The 21,031-nt window shown below is 41.4% G+C and overlaps 3 protein-coding genes across 4 annotated transcripts in view; 2 read left to right on the forward strand and 1 right to left on the reverse strand.

Moving 5' to 3' along the window:
• Positions 1 to 4: 4 nt before the first annotated feature.
• Positions 5 to 10,147, forward strand: gle1 (GLE1 RNA export mediator). The gene is made up of 15 exons (XM_084550660.1): positions 5 to 224; positions 1,484 to 1,717; positions 1,797 to 1,958; positions 2,044 to 2,192; positions 2,304 to 2,364; positions 2,987 to 3,244; positions 3,332 to 3,554; positions 4,414 to 4,526; positions 4,672 to 4,884; positions 6,014 to 6,204; positions 6,300 to 6,429; positions 6,511 to 6,615; positions 6,762 to 6,844; positions 8,985 to 9,048; positions 9,459 to 10,147. The coding sequence occupies exons 1-15, from the start codon at positions 126 to 128 to the stop codon at positions 9,525 to 9,527; spliced, it is 2,154 nt and encodes a 717-aa protein (XP_084406786.1). The 5' UTR covers positions 5 to 125; the 3' UTR covers positions 9,528 to 10,147.
• Positions 10,148 to 10,673: 526 nt separating this feature from the next.
• On the reverse strand, positions 10,674 to 15,608 carry ptgesl (prostaglandin E synthase 2-like). Of its 2 annotated transcripts, none has more exons than XM_084550848.1 (7): positions 15,297 to 15,608; positions 13,473 to 13,661; positions 13,320 to 13,375; positions 12,796 to 12,948; positions 12,364 to 12,564; positions 12,144 to 12,261; positions 10,674 to 12,033 (listed from the first exon to the last, which is right to left on the reverse strand). In XM_084550848.1, the coding sequence occupies exons 1-7, from the start codon at positions 15,582 to 15,584 to the stop codon at positions 11,887 to 11,889; spliced, it is 1,152 nt and encodes a 383-aa protein (XP_084406974.1). In that variant the 5' UTR covers positions 15,585 to 15,608; the 3' UTR covers positions 10,674 to 11,886. The 2 variants fall into 2 exon arrangements, with proteins under 2 accessions (XP_084406974.1, XP_084406973.1); XM_084550847.1 differs by having other exon boundaries at positions 10,675 to 12,033; positions 12,796 to 12,957.
• Positions 15,609 to 17,359: 1,751 nt separating this feature from the next.
• Positions 17,360 to 21,031, forward strand: part of LOC311493319 (ral guanine nucleotide dissociation stimulator-like) — a 51,893-nt gene continuing 48,221 nt past the window's right edge. The window contains exons 1-2 of the mRNA XM_084551920.1: positions 17,360 to 17,510; positions 17,600 to 17,710. Coding sequence (XP_084408046.1) covers positions 17,690 to 17,710 — 21 coding nt within the window. The 5' untranslated portion in view covers positions 17,360 to 17,510; positions 17,600 to 17,689. The remainder of the gene's footprint in view (positions 17,511 to 17,599; positions 17,711 to 21,031) is intronic.

The raw sequence follows: 21,031 nt of genomic DNA on the forward strand, positions 1-21,031 counted from the left end.
GGCGGAACAATAAATCGACAGAAAGTGTGGGTTCTGGTCGGACCGTAATTTATGTTACCTCATGAGGCGGTTTTCAAACTTAACCGACCGCTATCAGTAGCAAAAACAAGATTTTTATAGTCGTGATGCCTTCTGAAAATCTACGATGGGAAACTTTACAAGCCTTAAAGAACTCACCAAAGGGCAAAATCACATTCAACCCGCTCTGGTCGCAAAGAGGAGAGGTGAGTTGTCGCTAGCTAGCTAGCTAACGGTAGCCGGCCTGTGCTAACCCCGCTTGTTTACCTTGATAACCAAACCGAAAGTGATTTATTTAGTAAAGTGGTTTAATTCTTTAGCCGAAACTGTGGACGACAGATGTGCATGACAGATGTTGAGCAGTGAATTGTGGTGGAAAGCACCTAGCTAAATATTTAAATGTATTTTGAGGAACTTATGCTACGTTATAGTTTCTCTCCAGTGAATTTGAGAAGGCAGTATTATAACTTTAACTCTACTAACTTCACCTATTAGTCCCATAGTTTTCCAGCCTATACATAGAAGGATCAGACACAACATTATGATGGTATTTATCAAGCAGAAAGTGAAGATTTTGCTCTTGGAGTTGATATTGGAAGCAGGAAAAATGTTTAAGTGGAACGATTAGAAAGACTTTGACAGGTATCAGACTGTGATGGCTATATGCCTGGGTCAGAACATCTCCAGAACTGCAGCTCCGGTGCGGTGTGCCTGGTCTACAGCAGCCAGTACCTACCTAAACTGCTCCAAGGAGGGAGAAGAACTAGAGACAGGGTCGTGAGTAGCAATTATGGGAAGAAAACAGGCCGGCGGAGGCAGTGTGATGCTTTGGTCAAAGTTCTGCTGGGAGACCTCTGGTCCTTCCATCCATGTGGATGTCACATTCACACGTACCATCTAGCTAAGCAATACTGCAGACCACGTCCACCCTTTCCAGAAAGCAACAGGAATGGTTTGAGGAACACAACAGAGTTCAAGGAGTTGACTTAGCCTCCAGATTCCCCAGATGTCAATCCAATCCAGCATCTGTGGAATGTTCTGGATAAAAATAAGCATATTCCATGGAGGCCTCCACCTCTCAACCTAAAGCAGGACTTACAGGAACTGCTGCTAACGTGTTGGTGCCAGATACCACAGCACACCTTCAGAGGTCTAGAGGAGTCCATGCCTTGATGGGTCAGACCTGTTTTTGGTGTAAAAAGAGGTGGTCGAAATGTTATGGCAGATCTGTGTATATTATTTATTTTCCTCTACATTTGCTATTTTCCATAGCGTTCAACTGCCTGAATATCATGTCAATAAACACATGTTTTCTCTCTTTTTGATGAAATATAAATATACTTGATAGTGAATTTCTGTTTGGAGGCATTGGAAGTCTCTAGTAGTGGAAATGTCAGGTCTAGTAAAATAGTCTAGTGTACGTATGTATAGTTTCCATGACTGAAGTGCTCCTGTGCTCTTGCAGCATATTTTGACAGGTTGTAAAGAGGCCCTTGACTTGTCCGCACACTCCGGGGTCATATTGGACCGGCTCAGCTCGGCACCCCTGCAGAGGTCCTCCTTCCCGGGCTTCCTCTCCGGAGACTCCAGCCCCAGTCCCTCGGAGGAGATTGCAGCCTCGATCTCCTCCACAGGATCCATTGCCGACATAAATGCCAGGAATACAGCACTTTCTGCCGAGTCGTCTTTAAAGAACGAGGTGAGTCTCTCATCTTGAATGAATCCCTCTCAGAACTTTTATGGCTCATGACTCTTTCCTCCTAATTAATGCGCTGCAGACTCTCAGCGATGAGACGAAGGATGAAAACACAGAGGCAGACAGTGTCCTCCAAGTGTCCAGTCCTGCGTCAACACCCGTCATTTCCCTGCTGTCGCCTAAAGCCATGGAGACGGCTGGCCGCATTCTCAGATTTGAGGAGGAACATCGAGAAAAGGCCAAGGTCGGACATGCTAAGTCTTCATTTCTAATAGAGTAAGACGGTGAAAGTACCTCACCTGACTGACTTCTTAAATCTTTTGGTTCAGCTTGCACTCATACGGCGGCAAGAGATGCAGGAGAAGCTGGCAGTCGAGGTGGCGAATGCCGAGTCGGAGCAGCTGAAACGCTTCGAGGAGTTCATGGAGCTGAAGCAGAGGCAGGAGTATCAGAGCGTGAGGGACATGATGGACAGAGAGTAAGGGCCAACAGCAACAAGCATGCAAATATTATTCCAGATATTAGTTTTATTTTTACTATTATTAAAATGTTTCATATTTGATATGTTCTGGTTTTCTAATTTCTGCAGAACTAAAGAGAGCATGGGGCGTCAGGAGAAGCTGAAAGAAGAGCAGCGACACAGGATGAAGGTATGACTGTGAAAAGATACTGGAGTCAGTGCCTGTGTTGACATGGATTGACAAAGTGGTTCTGCTGCTGTGGAGAGCAGAAGGAGGAGAAGAATGTGTAGAAAAAGCAGAAGGATGAAGAAGAGAAGGAGAATAAGAAGAAGAACAAGTAGTGGAAGAAGGAGGAGAGAGAAGGAAGTAGAGGATGCAGAAGAAGAAGAAGGGGGAGGACAGGGACAAGAAGCAGAAAGAGAGGTAGAGGAGGTGTCAGAAAAACAAGGAGAAGGGGAAAGAAGTAGGAAAGAGGAGGAGAAGGATAAGATGATGGATGAGAAGGAGGAGTGGAAGAAGAAAAGGAGGAGAAGAGTCATTTTTTCTTCAACTTTATCTCTAACCCTGAATTGATTGAGTAGAAGATGACCAATATGTCTCCAAGTTTTCATTATTCTCCAGGTTGGAGACGGTACAGGTTCAAACACTTGTCCTTCAATACTGTGTTCTTGATGTCATGTGACATATGGCGTGCTCACATGCGCAGTTGTCAGAGAATTTGTCTCCTGGAATCTTGTGATCCTTTTCATCCTTGAAAGACACTTTTACTGCGAGTGTTTGTAGCATTTGCTTAATTTGACTGCGCCGTCAGATCCTGAACCTGCGATTGAGGGAGGCCGAGCTGCAGCGTCTTCGGGAGGCAGAGCTTGAGAGGCAGAGGCAGACGGAAGGCAGGGAGAGACTTCGCAACCTCAACACCATCCAGGAGGAGGTCCTGCAGCTCAACCAGCTGCTGGAGCCATCCACCCAGAGCAAGGCCAGCCTCCCACCGGCCAGCCTCAGCTCCTTGAGCACCCGGGGAAACCAGCTATGCTCTCAGGTGTCGGAAGTGGTGCGAAAGACTGCTGAGGTCAGTCAAACTGACAGTTTGCTGGTGTTTGACCTGAGATAAAAATCCAAGCTGTAATGATGAGACACACAAGCTCTTTCTTTCCAGGGAGATTTTCCCAGCGTGGAGGACATGAATGTGGCAGAACGAGCACTACACGACATGAGGGCTCTGATCCGGCTGATGCAGGAGGAGGCGGCTAAGGCCCAAGAGAAGAAGAAGAAGGAGCAGGAGCAGGAGGAGGAGCGCAGGAAGCAGGCGGAGTTGCAGGCGCAACAGGAAGCACAGAAGAAGGCAGCGCAGTCGGCCAAAGAGAAGGCAAAGAGACAAGGTGATGGAGGGTTAAGTGTAGTATCGCTTAGTGCTGTCAGACGTCGGCAAACACAAAACACCCCATTTAAAAGGAGTTAAAACTAAAGTAGTGTTGAGCTTTTTGTTTCGTTATTACCGAATTAAACCTGAGTTTGACATTAATTAGACCTGAGATAACCCTGAGTTATTCATGAGTCATTCCTTTATTAAACCCCAGTTATTGCTGGATTAATCCTGGGTTATTCCTGAGTTAAACCAGAGTTTAACCTCAGTTACTCCTGACTTATTCCCTAATTATTCCAAAACTGTGTCTGAGTTATGCCCTTCCTGAGTTATTCTTAAATTAAACCTGAGTTAGATCCGAGTTAGACTTGAACTGTTCCTGATTTATTCTTGTGTTAAAATGGAGTTTAAAAATAACTCCGGATTAACTGAGGTTAAGCCTAAATTATTCCAGAGTTAATATTGATTTATTCTTGAGTTGTTCCTTAGTGAACAGTTATTATTTTAGAGTTACTTTGTAGGTATTCCCCGATTCTCCTCCGAGGGACTTACACATGAATTATTCCTGAACTGCTGAGTTATTTTTGGGTTATTGCAGAGTTAAACTTGAGTTTGGCTTCAGTTATCAAAGGTCAAAAGTTCAAAGTTTTATTCCTGCCTTATTTCCCAAATTATTTCTGAGTCTTTCCAGAGTCTAACCTGAGTTGAAATATGGTTATTCCTGTGTTATTTCTGAGTTAAACCCAAATTCCTGAGTTGGTAAGGCCTGTAACTGGACAGATATGAGAATATTTAAAACTGAATGTCTACAATATACAGAATAACAGCTGAGTGATATCAATGTTTTTGAACATTTCACATTGAACTTCCAACAGGGCTGCAGAACAGTGCTGAAGACAGCACACTGAGGTGGTACAGGGAGCTGCAGGAGCTGGCTGCTGGGTGTGCTCAGTCCTTCGAACAACTCAACTCACCCAGAGACGCCCAGGTGGGTTGGACGATGTTTTCAGGATGTTAATTTCCTTATAATCCATCGTTCTTTGACAGCCAAAATGAATTTCATAAGAGACATTGAACACATTGTGAATTTACTTGTGATTAAATGGTTTTGTCTATCTTCTCTTTGCACTCAGACCAAGAAACTTAAGCTGGAGCTGCAGAAAGCAGCCACAATCCCTGTCAGCCAAATCGCCAGCAACTCAGGATCCCAGCTCAGGGAGATCTTTGACAAGATTGACAAGCTGCTGTCGGGACGGCCGGTGGTGTCGGGAGGGAAGTCCGTCTCCACCTCACACCATCCACAGGGCCTGGAATTTGTCAGCTACAAACTGGCTGAGAAGTTTGTGGTGAGTTTCTTCTGTTTTATGTAAAGCTGCCATTCTGTGGTGCTGTATGGACATTCTGCAAGTCTGAGTGCTTTTCAGATAATTGATTAGCTGATGGTAAAGTTCAAATGTAAAATATTTTGAGGTGAAATAAAAATGATGGCAAATTGGCAATGAAACAAAATTAATGATACATTTAACAGCAAAGCTAGAACTTAGAATTGAATTGCATAGTTCAATGACAAGCGACAATTTTGCGGGTTACAGTAGTTTTTCAGTCAACAACTAAAACTGACAAGGAGAATTAATACGGTTTCTGACTTAACATGGCTGAACAATGTTGATTCGGTTGGTTTAGTCACACTGGTGGCAGTATCCCTGAATTTCATCCGTCGACATCTTGGAAACTAAACAATGCTTTATAGAGTCTTTGACAATCTCGGTCCAATAACGAAACACAAAAATTCTTGTATCAGACCAAAGGTTTAGGAGGAGAGGGACAAAAATGTGTTTTTCAGAAAATTCAAAATGGTTGAAATCCATCATGGTGTCCAAGAGTTGTATTACATTAAAGCTGTCATTGATTATTTGATTGGCAGAAAATAAAGTGATTTAGGATTTGATGCTTTTCTCCTAATTTGTGTAACAGTAAGTGAACTATTTTTGGAAAAAATAAATAGAACCAAAGAACCAAATGAATGTTTTTGAATGGCCAAGTCTAAGCCCAGACCTTAATCCAATAGAAATGTTATGGAAACACCTAAAACAAACCACCAACATCTCAGAACTGAAGCGTACTGAGGAATGGGCTTACATTCCTCTAGAGACGACTGGTCAGCAGTTACCAGAAATGTTTATGTGCTTTTACTGCTGCACAAGGGTTCAAATACTTTTGCAAAAATCAGACATGTAATATTGTCTTGTCTTTTCTTGATTAAACAAACACATGTATGATATTTCTGTTTCATTTGGTTGACTGGGTTTCCTTGTCTACTTACCCGACTTGTGAAAATCCGCTGATTGAAAATTCAGACTTTTAAACTTTTTAGCAGCACTGTATATCTATTAGTAGCAGAAAATATTAGACTGTTCTGTCATGTTCCACATATTTAGTTTGTTATTTATGAAAACAAACATTTTCTGATGACAGAAACAAGGAGAGGAGGAAGTGGCGGCTCACCACGAAGCTGCCTTCCCCATCGCTGTGGTGGCCTCTGGCATCTGGGAGCTTCACCCTCGAGTGGGAGACCTAATCCTTGCCCACCTTCACAAGAAGTGCCCTTATTCAGTCCCGCATTACCCACCCATGAAGGACGGCACACCCGTGGAGGAATATCAGAGGTGGGGAGCTCCTTGGAAATGTCTTGCTTCACCTACATTGTAGCTGATTTGGCACCGGGGACACGCAGGTTTATGTCGGGTGTTCTCCTCAACAGGATTCTTGGTTACCGTGTGGATGACTCCGGAGTGGAAGGCCAGGACAGTTTCTTGAAGAGGATGTCGGGGATGATCCGTCTCTATGCTGCCATCATCCAGCTGAGGTGGCCGTACAGCTCAAAGCAGGGGGTAAAAACTCTCTCACTTCCTATTGCATCTAATTATTTCCATCTACACATTAGAGTGACTGACTGTTGTGTTGCGCTTCAGCCTGTTCTTCACGGTCTGAACCACGGATGGCGTTGGTTGGCTCAGATGCTCAACATGGAGCCTCTGGCAGACATTACAGCAACGCTCCTGTTTGACTTCCTGGAGGTGAGTCTGTCCCTTTAACAACACCTTTGAAAAGGACATATCACGTCTGTATAATTTTACTCTGCAGCTCTACTGCCTAATCTGTATACAGAGTTGTTCAGCTTCCAGGAGGTGTAATGCTCGTGTTGCTGTTATTTATTTTTCAGGTTTGTGGTAATGCTTTGATGAAGCAGTATCAGGGTCAATTCTGGAAACTCATCCTGATTTTAAAGGAGGAATACTTTCCCAGGTACACACTCACGATTATAACCCCTTCCATCCAGTGTTGGGTTTAGTAGAATGTTATGTAACTAATACATCAGGGTGCTTGTTGTTTTTACTAATGTCTTTAAAATATCAGGGGTTTAAACCTTTAAAAACAACTGTCCAATTGTATTTTATTCAAAAAGCATTTGTTTGTTACTAATTTTCATGTTTTAGTTAAATATTTGAGACAGTCAAAATGGAACAAAGTATCAATTCAAAGCATCACATAGCTGGAGCTATGCAGCTAGCCTCTGTCAATGAAGAAAACAGGAATTTCAAACTTGGAGTTTCACAATCCATGTGTCAGAATTTCTTCTTCTATCTCGATATTTCATCAAACCCCCCAAAACTGACATCAAATGTAATTCATATAGTTCGGTCCCTTGAGCCTTTCCACACGGTTCTCCATCAACTATGCACCACATAGTGACTTGCCTGACAGAATCGGAGCCCTGTGCCTCAATTACATACAAAAAGGACATGGTCCTTTGCCTCCATCCAATGGGCTAATGGTGGTACTTCATATAACAGACACAATGCCACTATTTAAAAGCCACTGAGACCTTTACAACAATATGTAACATGCCTGGGTGACTTGTTTCCCTGGGGAGTTACATGTGTGAAGAACAGCCATATGGAGGAAAGATCCTTCTTTTTCATGGATTCTATAATGTGCACAGTCATAGAATATACAGGTCATAGAATAAAATGGCCAAAGGTTGATTTATGTCTACAGTGCCTCCTGTAATGGGAATCAGTAGTATTTTGTAGCCAGATTACCTTTCAAGAGGTAAAAATACAATGTGGCAAACTTTGGTTATCCAAATGGCGAGTCCACCTGGTATGGTTTTCTAAAACCTTCGTAGAATATGTGTGCTTTATGGTATTGCTATAAACTCTTGGTCCAGTTATAGTCCAGGGGTTGCTGAATGAGTTCAGTGGCATCTCTGTGCATGACATGACTACTATCAGGTAGTTATCTACTGTCTAATCCAGTGATTTTCAAGTGGGGGCCGGGGCCCCCTGGGGGGCCGCCAGGTGGCGCTAGGGGGGCCTCAGACAATTGGAGGGAAGATAAGAAAAAAAATTAGAAAAATGAAAAAAAAAATACTTTCTGTGTCTATGCCCTGATGAAGGCCAAGATGGCCGCAACGCGTAGGCTCATGTGCTTTTAATCAGTCCGTGCCATGTTAAATTAAAGGATTTTTTTGATACTTCTTCCACTTCAGAGTGCCTCTGTAATTTCTTTTTTTTGAAAAAAATATAATTGAATTTTTATTAATCATTATTATAAAATATAATCGAATTATTTTTTAAATCATTATCATAAAACATAATTATTAATAATGTATTATATCTAAATGTTATTTGCCATGCTCATCTTTCTGATTCCCTGCCAGTCAAAACATCGTTCATGACCTCATAATCTGTGTAGACCTGGCGGTTTGCACCATTTATCAAGATGCTTTGCTCCTCAAGCTAGCATGTAGCTAGCGCAAAATGGACAGGGTTTTGACAAGAAAGAGACCGAAGGAACAAACCAACAGCCCTCTCGTGGAGGACACTGCTGCAAAAAAAACCCAAGAACCAACTAAAATCAGAAAATATGAGGCAGCACTTACACTAAACAAATGTAATAGTTATTGAATAGCGAATAAAAGTAAGAAAAATATTATAAAAGATGACGTTTCTTTACATATTTTGTAGCATTGTCTGTAGGTTTGCAAAGGGGGTCCCTGGTCAGAAGCTAATGCTGTTTGGGAGGCCTTGGCATGGAAAAGTTTGGGAACCCCTGGTCTAATCTATAAGAAATATTAGACAGTGATAAAAATGTAAATTTGTCCTTTGGTTTATCACATATAAAGCAAACATAGAAACAGTCCCAATGTTACGAACACTGGGAATCCATTCTCTGAAGTCTTACCTACCCGTAGAGACCAGGGTCATGTACATGGACCTGATAGTTTTGGAGCTATTCCTGATTTCATCTTGTCTTATTAGGCGAGCTTCACTTCCGAGCACTCTAGGTCTTAACAGGTTAAATCATGTTGAATTAACAGGTAAAACATTGTACCTGCAACTTTAAACCTGCTCTGTCTGATGACTGAAATGTGTCTTTCCAGGATCGAAGCAGTGACCAGTAGTGGACAGATGGGTTCGGTCATCAGGCTCAAACAGTTTCTACAGGTATGTTAGCGTACTTCATAAGAACATGATAACTCTCAGGAAAGTTTTGGATTCTTAAGTGTGATGAACACACTTATTATTATGGACACCAGAGATAAGTATGTACACACCCTATTATAAGTATTCACCCCCTTAGATGTTTTTCCCCTTAATTGTTTTTATAATGGAATCATGGCGTCTCCTTCAGAGTAGTCATAGGTTTCTTGGTGTCCACCTCTACTAGTTGCTTTCTTGCACAGTCACTCAGTTTGTGAGGACGTCTGCTTCCCCATGAGAATAAAAAAATATATGAAAGTGGAATAGGGTTGTCTTTTCAGATAGGGAGTCAAGGACAAACTTTTCAAAACTATTTTCAAGAGAAACAGACATTTATTTTAAGGATGTTTTTGTCAATCTTTGAAACTACGCAGATGTCGCTGCAGAGCCGACAGATCAGTCCACCCAAAGGCCAGCTGGGCTCCACGTTCTGGAGGTCATGACCGAAGAGGGGGATGAGCAGCCACGCTGGGGTTTTGATGCTCGACGCCTTTTAATAACGAGAGGCAGGCTTTTGTGAAAGCAAGGAAAAGTCAAATGTTGTGCTGCTTCTGGGGCTGGCGTTTTTTATTCAAAGAGCTGATCTCTTGATGGCGACAATTATGGAGGCCAAACAACACTCAAGTTTACCCAAAAAAAATAAAAAATAAACTTGTCCTCCCAACATCTGGTCAAACCATCCAGAAGTGTACAAATACAGGTATCGAACAAGAAATAATGTGTTTGTTTTTTTGGAGGTTTTTTTGTGAAATGCCTGGATCGAAGTCCTCCATTGAGTGTGTTTAATGTTTTTATTCCTATGAGCTACAACAGGATTACTACTGTTTGTGTTTACTCTCGACACTCACTGTTCAAATGATTTGGACTTTTTGACGCATATATATTTTTTTCATAAATCCACTGTGTGGAATAAATATTTGTGGTTTAACAAACTGCCGATGAAGAGTTTAATCCACAAAAACTGATCCTGAAATTAATAGCGAATGTAATGCTGAATATAGACGAATGTCAACAAGAGTTGTGCAGATCTACAAACCAAATGAAATAAAACCTTGTCAAAGAGTTTCCGTTTCATTTTGTGTAATTTTTCCTCCATTAAAGAAAGTTATTCTTCCGTCCAGTCAATAACGTAGCAGCAAAATGTCTGCTGATCTTAACATAAGCTGATCAGCCATAACATTACGCCTAATATTGTTTTGGTCCTTCTGACCCGTTGAGGCATGGACTCCTCTAGACCTCTGAAGATGTTAGCAGCAGATTCTTGTTGTAGTCCTGCACGTTGAGAGTTGAAGGCCCCCCCCAGGGATCCTTCAGATGCTGGTGATTGGACTGAGACCTGGGGAATTTGGAGGCAAGTCAACACCATCTCAAATCATTCCTGACCCAGGGAGCATTATCCTGCTAAAAGAGGCCATCAGGGAATACTGTTTCAATTAAAGGGTGGACATGGTCTTCAGCAATGCTTAGGTAGGTGGTACGTGTCAAAGTAACATCCACATGAATGGAAGGACCCAATGTCTCCCAGCAGAACATTGACCAAAGCATCACACTGCATCCACCAGTTTGTCTTCTTCCCATAGTGCGTCCTGCCACGTGTCCCCTACATTTGTCAATGAGCCTTGGCTGTCTCAGTTCTCCTCCTTCCTTGGACCACTTCTAGCAGTTCTGGAGATGCTCTGATCCAGTCACCTGGTCATCAGTTTGGTCCTTCTCAAAGTCTTTCAAATCCTTCCACTTTTAGATTTTTCCTGCTTCTAATATCAACTTTGAGAATAAAATGTTCACTTGTGGTATGATATATCCCACCCACCTGTCAGGGGTGATAATGTTTTGGCTGATTGGTGTATGTGTAACAAATTGTGTTCTCAAAGCTACAACACCTCATGTTAATAGACACCAATGTAGTCATTGCCCTGAAATAAAAAAACAAAATTCAAGGTTTCCTCTTTTTATTTGACATTTTTACAACTCTGCACATTTGAGTTTTCAAACAATCAATTAGGTAATTATTTTTGCAGTTAAAGGATTGCATGTTAAGTACATTCTTACATTTTATTTTGTTTTTATTTCACCTCAAATGAGAACACAAGATGAGGAAGTTATCGACACCTCACTGCCGGACTGATCCTGCATCAGTTAGACGAAGAAATAATCGCCTGAATTCCAATCCACTGAGCCCAAAATTAAACTTCGAACAAGTGCAGACAAAACAACATTATTGAACCGTTCAAGCAGGTTTTCAATTTATTACAGATCCTTGTCATTTTCCAGTCGTACCACACACTAATTGCTTTTATTGGGTATTGAAGTGAAAATCTGAACATCTGAACATTTTTACAGTAGAGATACAGATATTTTCTCCCACAGTTTATCTGTATCGAAACCCAAACTCTGGACTTTGAGGAAGCTCTCAAGGCTTTTTCAGATCTTTAGCGAAACCAGTTAATGCCTATACGTTGTCTGACTGTTAAATGGGAAATAAGTCAAATTTTCAATTCCCAATAAAACCAAAGTAATCAAACACGTTGGTGTGAAATTGACAGAACTGACCTTTAACCGTACTGTGAAAATGTGACAGCAGACGTCAGTGAAATTCACCAATTAAATAAGAGCTTCATATTTGATGGTTCCCTCCTAAAATGTAATATCTGACAGTGTTTCCACGTGTGTGAGACCTCTTCATCTACATGACTGTCTGCAGTTTATTCATTCACACACATCAATAGGCTCACACGCACTTCTCGCAGGGAGTCCGGTGAAAATTCCCAAAACAGAAGTCAATCTTCTTGGAGGTTTTACTCTTCAGTGGCTGGAAGCGCTCGCTGTTAAACCCTCATGGTTGAGTGTCGCTTTCTCCATGCGGTGGTACCAGTGTTTGACTTTGGTATTCTCCATCATATCGTCAAATGCCTGCAGGCCCTCCATCACCCTGAGGACTCCGAACACAGCCTGCAGATGGTGTCAAAGGGAGGGAAAAGCCAATATTTAATAACAGGACAGGACAAAGTACTTGAGAGTGAAGGTCCAGGTAAACTGGGGGTAGAGGTATGTATCCTCACCAGGTCTGCCAGGTTGGGTTTATCTCCACCCATGAACTTCCTGCTCTTCCCAATGGCTGAAACCCAGTCATTGACGGCCTTGTAGAGATCCTGCCTGACATCATCCTGCAGGTTGTGTCTGTCCAGACAAGAGGAAGCAAAATGTTATCCATGGCTTAAAATCTACCAGAACTGCAAGGGATAACGAGCAGTTTGTCACTGTTGAAAACGGATACCGTACCGACTCTTCAGCCGTTTGGAGATGAGGAACATGGCTGCGGCGCCAACATATTTGGCAAAGAAACCTTCGACAGAACCAAATTTGCCCTCGCGGACGATGTAGTCGAAGGAGGCCAGGGCTTCGCCGGTAGTTCGGTACACGTTGGGAGATATGAGGTGCACGAGCCAATCATCAGCCCACTTACGCCACTTCATCTCCTCTCTGGAAGCACCAACAAAAGTATTCAATTATTGTGCAACATTGTTTCAACTTCCACCTCCTTGCAGGCTTTAAATCAGCTGCCCAATCAACAGCCAGAGAGTATGAATGCTCCACAGCCATTGGTCAACATCAAAGCCACATGTGCAACCTTTAAAAAAAAAAAAAAAAAAAAAACAACAGTATACTGACAAATGCAGGTAGTTTTAGTGAGAGCAGCAAGTCTGGACTTACTTCTGCATTCCCTTCTGGGTGTAAAACGTGGCGGTCTCGTCCTCGCTTAGCATCAGCCAGTACTTGTTGTTGTACTCCGTCACTTCCTTCCCCTTGTCGTTTATGGACTTCATCTCTGGGTAGCAACGAAGGATTTCGGACAGGTTTTTCTCCCTGGACATTCTCAGTTGACAAAGGCATTTATTAGAGTCTGCTTTGCTTTGTTCTGTTTTTAGTTTTTCAGGCTTGTTTATCACATCGTTAAACCATACAGACAGGTTTGGGTTTTATTTGTCGTGCCTGTAATTCGTTTTTGGACTATAAAACATGCCATAAAAGGCCGTTTCCCACACCTATAAATCTGTTGTGGTGAAAATCTGGTCTGGACGTTGAGAACTAATAACCCCATAATGAAATCCAGATAGATTACCAGACTGTAATCTGTGGGATTTTTCCAGTGCTATGAGCATCACAAACAGGACGTATAACTGGAGTGATCATCAAGAGAAAACCAAATATAACATTTGAAGGAAGCTGCAACTTACTTGTTGATTAAAAGGGTCTTGAGGGAACTGATGATGACAGACGAGTCGTTCAGTTGCTGCAGATACGACAAAAAAAAAAAAGCATCACTGCAAAGGTTGCATATTATTGGACAAGGTAACGTTTTTACTCACATGAGAAGTGTCTTGTCTTACCAGCTCACCATCCACCATCAGGATTGGCACTTTTCTGTAGGTGGACCACTTGATCTCCTTCCTCATGACCGGGTTCACCTCCACAATCTCATACGGCAGCCCATGGTAGTCCAGAAACGCTCGCACCTTGCTGCAGAACGGACAAGTCTTATACTGGTACAGTGTCAGCTTCAGACCTCCTCCTGAAACCTGGAACAAGACAGTTAAGGAAAGATGATTCTCCAGATGGAGCCATGAATTCATCTTTCTATAAGAAATAAAAATTATATTCGACTATGCCATTCAAAAATGTTGGGCATCAATATACTCGAAGATGTTCAAAATTTAGTCCAAGTGTTCAGAGAAAATGAAGACTGCCATGATATATGCAGTTTCAGCAACAGGAGGTACAACAGCAACAACAACAAAGAAAGCATATTACCTCACAAACATGTATCCACTTTTAAAATGTGAATCATGACAACAGCCTGTTAGCATCTGTTATACTTCATTAGCTATTAAGCAGGTGATAAATGAGATGAGGAATATCTCAAAAATTATGAAGGAAAATAAATGAGGAGCAACAGCACCGCCTTGTGTCAATTTAGAAAACTGCAACACCTATAAAACGTCCATGTACCTCCTTTCTATTCATTCATTCATCTTCTGTAACAGTTAGTCCTCTGGAGTGTGTGTGTGTGTGTGTGTGTGTGGGGACTGGAGCCTATCCCAGCTGTCATCGGGCGTGAGCCATGTACCTCCTTTTCTCATTTGTTAAATTGATCAGAATTCATCCGATTGCAGCGATCCCTTTAAGAAACTAGTTATTTATGTTATATGTCTCTGAAATAAACCTTTTAGCAGCTGACAGGATTTATTGGACAGTGTTTTTTTGTTGCCATGGTGGGAAAAAAACACTGAAAATATTCTAACTTTGGAAGATACCTGCTGGATTTTGCTCTCCACCAGCTCCTCTGCAATACTGCTAAACTCTTTTAGATAACGGGCCCAAGAACACTCAAGTGATTCTACAACAGAATGGTTGAAGAATAACAAAATTAATCTTTTGTCCTGACCTTAATCCAATACAAATTTTGCGGAAGCACCCAAAGCAAGCAGTTCATGTGAGGAAACCCACCAATATATTTTATCTGAAGTGGTTCTGTACTGAGGAATGGACTAAATTTCCTCCAAGCTGCTGTAGACGACTGATCAGACGTTACCAGAGACGTGTAGTTGCTGCTGTTGCTGCACAAGGGGATCACAACAGATACTGAAAATAAGGGTTCTCTTACTATTGAAACTCTGATATGTAATATTGGCTAATTTTTCTTAATAAACAAGTACACAAGTATAATGATTCGGTTTCATTAGTTTGATTTGGTTCTCTTGTTGTGTACTTTCAGGGCTTGTGTGAAAATCCACTGTTTTAAGAACTTTTTACGCAGAAAGGGTACAAGAACGTTAAAGCAGCACTGAGTGAAGATCATGGTTACCACAGATTATATGAATAATATAAAGCTTGAATAAGGTCAGTCAATTTCAAACAGTTGATAAAATGATGGAAACTTGAGAAGATTGGATTATTTGGAACAAATCTACACGTTAATAGATTTAACGTTTTCAGTCATTTTTTTTAAACAAAAGGACCAAATATTTAGTGCAGATGTTAAGATCTGAAGCATGCAATCTCAAAATCATTGATGTCTTGATGACCTTTTATATAAAACAAGAAATAATAGGTGTAAAACCCGGTATTTTGAAGCTGTATTAATGATATAATGGACTTTACTGAGCTGCACAGCTGACCTCTTCTCCAGACATGTCAGAGGAGAACCGGCTCACCTTGGTCTCCTCGGCCAGGTGCTCCTGGGCAGACCGCTTCAAGGTCTGATACAAACCCAAACCTCCACCGAGCAGGAAGGCGCAGCCCAACAACCTGCCTCCTCCTGCCCGGGCAGAGGAGAGCAGTTGCGACCGGAGCCCCGTCCCGCCGGTACTGTACGCCCTCCTGGACCCATGTGCACCAGCATTCCCCAGCAGACAAGACAAAGTACCGGGCCGGCGGGCGGCGGGAGATTCCAGAAAAACCCAGCCGACCTTACCGAGCCTTCTGGCGCAGGCGGCTGCCATGTTGGCTTTACATAAATTCCCACAATGCACCGCGAGGGAGAAAGTATAAAGTGTTGTGGTGCCCTGAGCAGAGCCTGTCAGGATGTTTGCAGCCCGCAATGGCGTACAAAGAAAAGTCTAGGAAAGGGGCTAGAAAGGGAACCACAGGGGGAATTATTCAGTCTAAGGATGGAATCTATGAGTTTATTAATATACGAAGGCCCAAAGGGAACAAAGTAATGTGCAGTAACTACAAATACACCCAAAACAACCATAAAGTGTTAGCAAAACCAACAAAAGTAGACACGAAATTAGCAAAAACAGATGTAAAACAAACAAAAAAATGATCTCCAAAAAATACCACAAGGGGGCGCAAAGGGACCTCAGCCAGATGCAAAATTGCCACAAGTGATGTAAAACCAACAAAATAAACACAGAACAACCCAAAAGAGACGTGCAATATACAAGCTTCCATATAACAATGACATGCACACAACCAAAAAGTGTAAGTAAAACCAACTAAAATACATATGAAGGTACCATATAGAGATGTTCAAACAAGCTCAAGGAGACACACAATGTACTCAACAAGATTCAAAACACCATAAAGACATAATGTCCACAGAGAAACAAAGACACACTGTCAAAACAGGGACAAGGAGATGGAAAACAACCACAAACATAGAATGACTTGGAGAAAATACCACAAAGGGACTCAACTAAAATCTAACTTGACCATGACTTCTAATTATATTTTTATTGTTTTATGATAAATGAAAAAGTTTAAAAAAAATGTTATAGAGCAAAATTAGCAGACGAGCATGTTACAAACAAAAACAGCAACATAACGATACATAGAACAGACAGCTGGGATAGGCTCCAGCAGACCCCGCGACCCTGCACAGGAATAAGCGGTTACAGAAGATGAATGAATGAATGATACTTAGAACACCATTAACAAATAAAAAAAATCACTACAACAAACATAACAAAACTATACAATTCAATTCAGTTTTATTTACATAGCATTAGTAACAATACAAATTGGGGAGAGGGATACACATAGTTAACATGCTATACAGTAGTAGTACAGAATTGCATGAGTAGTAGTAGTAGTAGTAGATCTTTTCCAGAGAAAAGAAATTTGAGGATAGGAGCTTGATGCGAGAGAAAAGAGAGTAGAGAACATGTGCCCAGTGGATTATCTCCAGCAGCCTAGGCCTATTGCAGCATAACTAAGGGATGGTTCAGTCCAGCCCTAACTATATGCTTGACAAAAAGGAAAATCTTAAGCCTGACCTTAAAAATAGAGTGGGTGTCTGCCTCCTGTGTTCATTAAATTAAACTGACCTGAACGGAGGTGCGTTCAAGAACGTCTGTCGGCTTCGCCCCTGCGCCCTTTCTACGTGTGGTATGTTCAGGAGTAGTCGTTTCTCCGAGACTCCTCCGACAGAAGCAGCAGCAGCAGCAGCTTCTTGGGTTGCTGAACACCGGAGATTCCCCTCAGCCAACAGCAGCAGCAGCATCCAACAAATCACTACATCACATCTTTCTTGCCTCGGACTTTCAGCTCCACACTGGCATGCCCTCGTCGAGCAACGGCGAGGACCTGCTGTGGAGGGCCGATGCTCGAGGACACCATCCCCGTGTATTTTTTCCGAGCGTGACAGGAAGGGAGCGGCGATGGATAAAGGCACGAGGAGACAAATAAAATTCTGATAACCGTTGGCTTTAGCTGGCTAACGCTAGCAAGCTAACGTTAGCTAGCCCTCAGCTCAATTGTTCCCCCCCCCCCTTCCCTTCACCGTTCAGCGACTGATCTGGCGTTTTCCTCCGTGAAGAAAACACACATTTAAGCCTTTTTATTGATGGCAAGACATGCTGGAGTCACCGTGGACATTTTTCCTCAAGGATAAAGCATCGCATCGGTGTGCTAGCCTTCCAACGGTAACACTAGCTAGTTAGCTGTGAGCATCAGTAACATTTTTCCTTTATTTGAATATATTTTTTATTTTTCTCCTCTCTCATCCGTGAAGAACAAGATGCTGTCAGAGGAGGATTGTGTCTAACGGTGAACCTCATACTCGCATGGATACTCACTCCATGAAGGTCATGATACTGGGAGAATGATCATGCTGGAAAAACAGGTAAGAAATAAATTAGCATCGTATTCGAATACACACCTGAGCTTATTTGCATACTTAATTATGGAGGAAGTCTCCACGTCTGCCGCTGCCTCCAGGTGTATTTGTGCAGCATTGCTTTAGGTGATCAGTACCTTTTTTTTTTATTGCTCACCCAGCTGCTATGCCAACAATCCTCAAGTATATGTTAGAATAATAGTGATTATAACGTTTAAAGTTAATAAATATGTAAATATGGAATAAGATAAATCGGACATTTGTGCCTTACATTTTTCCATCAAACTTTATTTTTTTATTTTTTTTATCTAATTGGATGAAATTATGTGGATTGACAGTTTTTCTATTATTTTATTTACTTATGAACTCAATTTGTCAATAATAGTAAATCAAGACGTTTGGTTAAAGCTGCAGCAATTCATTCATTTAATTAGTTTTGATCCATATGTAACTACGAAATATTTGCTGTACATATGATTTTATGGATTTCTTTGGGTTTTGATTTTTGTTTCATTACATATTTTTATTTATTTATTTTATGTTGCATCTTTATTGGCAGTAAGTGCTGATTGCCTAATTTAGAAAATAATCTCATCGAGTTACAAAAGCTCAGACATTTGCAGGTTTAGATTTTAATAGTGCCGTCTTTGATTGTTTTAAATTATAGTAAATGGGTTCATTTTGGCGTTATTGGCAGTAGTTGGGACAAATCAAGACATTTCATCGAAACTGCAGCAATTAGTTGTCAGTCATTTGGGGGTTTTGAAAATAAGTTATTCAAATATGTTACATTGGAAACTGGGAAATTATGACAGTGACTATTTTTAAGATTCTGTGACATTTTATGGAGAGACAAATCAATTGGAACGTTAGTCAATAGTTCTGGCAAGCAATTTTCTTATTCATTCATAGTCTGGAAAAGTCATAAAATATAAAGTGCAGGGCAGATGTCCTTAGAGCCCAAAGCGAAGAAAACATTAGAAACAAATCATTCCATTTGACAAGCTGGAATCAATATGAGACTATAAACAATTAATGTGCAGATATATGCGCAGAAACAAACTGCTAGACAGCAGCACTGCTATGCTAGCCATTACCATCGCCATAAACATCGTCATGAGCGTCTGCTCTAGAACTTCTTTGCTGTGTTCTTGTTTTAGATAGTGGTTGTGTTGCTCTGGTAGGCATTTTCATTTTTACTAAGCATTTTATTTGATCTTTATTTAAAGAATTCCCAACCCTTTGACATTCGGATTTTTGGTTATTTCCCACACTTGTAGCAGTGAAAGCTGCTGTAATTGGGGATGGATGCAAACTCTGTGAAATGTCGATCTATTCCATGAAAATGGAATTATTTATATAGTCATCATTGACCTTGACTACTTGTTGCAGCCTTAAATGATACCCTTATCGTTGTTGTAAGCTCACATCAGCTGACATACTGTATGGACAAACTGCTAATAATGCTAGCCATTAGCATGCACTAGGTAGTCTTCGCTGAGTTCTTGTCTGAAACACAGCGACAGCTCCCAGGTTCAGACCAACAGTCAGACAAAAACTCACTGAAATAGTCCAAATACTGAAATACAGATCACTGTTTTGAAGTCAAGCAAGTGTATCTTCTCTGTTGGGATGCTCTTGCATTGCAGTTGTGCTGCTGTGGTATGCACGGTTGTTTTTAGCTGTTGTCCATTCTATTAGGTTGCTTTGTAAAGATTTTTTGACCTCAGGTTTTGGTTTGGAAAATCAGCGGATCTTCTCTGTTGAGATGCTCTTATATAGCGGTTGTGATGTTGTGATGAACCGTCCATCTTCCCAGGTCTGTGCTTAATGAACTCCCACACATTTGGCGATTTGGTTTGACCTTTTTGGATTGTTTTCTGCACACCTGGTAGCGGGATCCAGCATATTTGCGGGAGGATATAAACACTGCAATATGTTTGTAGCCCTAAATGATACTCCCATCCCTGTTGTAAGCTCATTTGTAGCCTCAGAGGAAGCTGTAATCATATTAAAACTGACATGTTTTGACTGACAACTGACAACTCAAATGTCAAATGAAGTGTTTAATAATACTGATGATGTTTAGATGATTTTTTTCCTGAAACAAAACATTTTACAGTCTGCATTAAGTAAATATAATGAAACGATGTCAGAGGTGAGCAGGATGAGAGTGACTTGTTCTAGATGTATGTAAAGCTTATGTTTAACTCACACATTCACAGGCATTTCACTATAAACAGCCTTTTCTTATTCTTCTGTGTCCACTCCATGTAAATCCTGTTTCCTGTCATTTTTTAAACTTTTTTTTCGTAGATAAATCTGTAATCTCTGTTCTGCCACCCTTTTCTGCACAAACCACTCTGTTCTCTAAGCTTGACTTCACTCCAATCATATCTGCCGCTTTTGTCTGATGGAATGCGACAAGAATCAGATTTTCTTTTCTTTTTTTTTCTCCCCCGGTCTTGAGTCTGCAGGGTTTTTCTTTTGAGAAGCCAACATAGTAACGTGTGCGTGGAGGAAGGGCCTGTCCTTGAAACCTCTCATCTGGAGAAGCATTTTTGTGTGTGCTTGGTATGAACAAGTGTTACAAACCGCAGCAGACTTGTAGCATTTGGACTTGTTGCTGACTTGTTTTGCCCGGCTGTTTGTTGAGTCGCCAAACTTTTCTGATCTTTACAGTCTAGATCGGATTTGTGTGGGTAGACTCTGTAATCTTTTGCAGGTGTGTTCATGCTGACAAAGACTCGAGCGTGACTGCTGAATAAAGTTTCTGAAGTGTAATTCAGGCCCAAAATCTCTGCATGTATAAGGGATATTAAAAACACTTTATTTTACAAGTTCTTATCTGAAACATTTCATCCAATCACATTTTTCCTGAACAAGCTTCAGGAAAACTATTATTGCAAAGAAAATAGAATTTAATCAGACCATATTATAATCTCTATAGCAGTCATTAAATATTTTTGTGTTTGACATCTTGTGTCGTGTTGAAGCAGCATCAAGCGCTGATTCCACCACGTTTCTTGGATGAACTGACCTCTTATGTACCTGCACCGCCCGTCCTGTCTTTGTCCAACTCCACAGGAAGCCGTCTTGCGAGTTACAGTTGTTGCTTCCTGTCCTGGCTGGGTATCTGTAGAAGAAGAAGAGGAAGGAGGGAGGGAGGGGAGAAGGAGAGGGAGGGGGTTGATCTTATGTAGTCCTATGAAGAGCTGGCTTTGCCTCCCTGTTTCCATGACAACTTCTCTCCTACAGTATTCAGCCGTGGGACGGCCTCTGCATCTGAAAGCAGTTCCCAGTGGTGTTTCAGACCATCTCACTGTT

Source organism: Chelon labrosus (genome assembly GCF_963514085.1).
Source record: "Chelon labrosus genome assembly, chromosome: 9".
Taxonomy (NCBI): domain Eukaryota; kingdom Metazoa; phylum Chordata; class Actinopteri; order Mugiliformes; family Mugilidae; genus Chelon; species Chelon labrosus.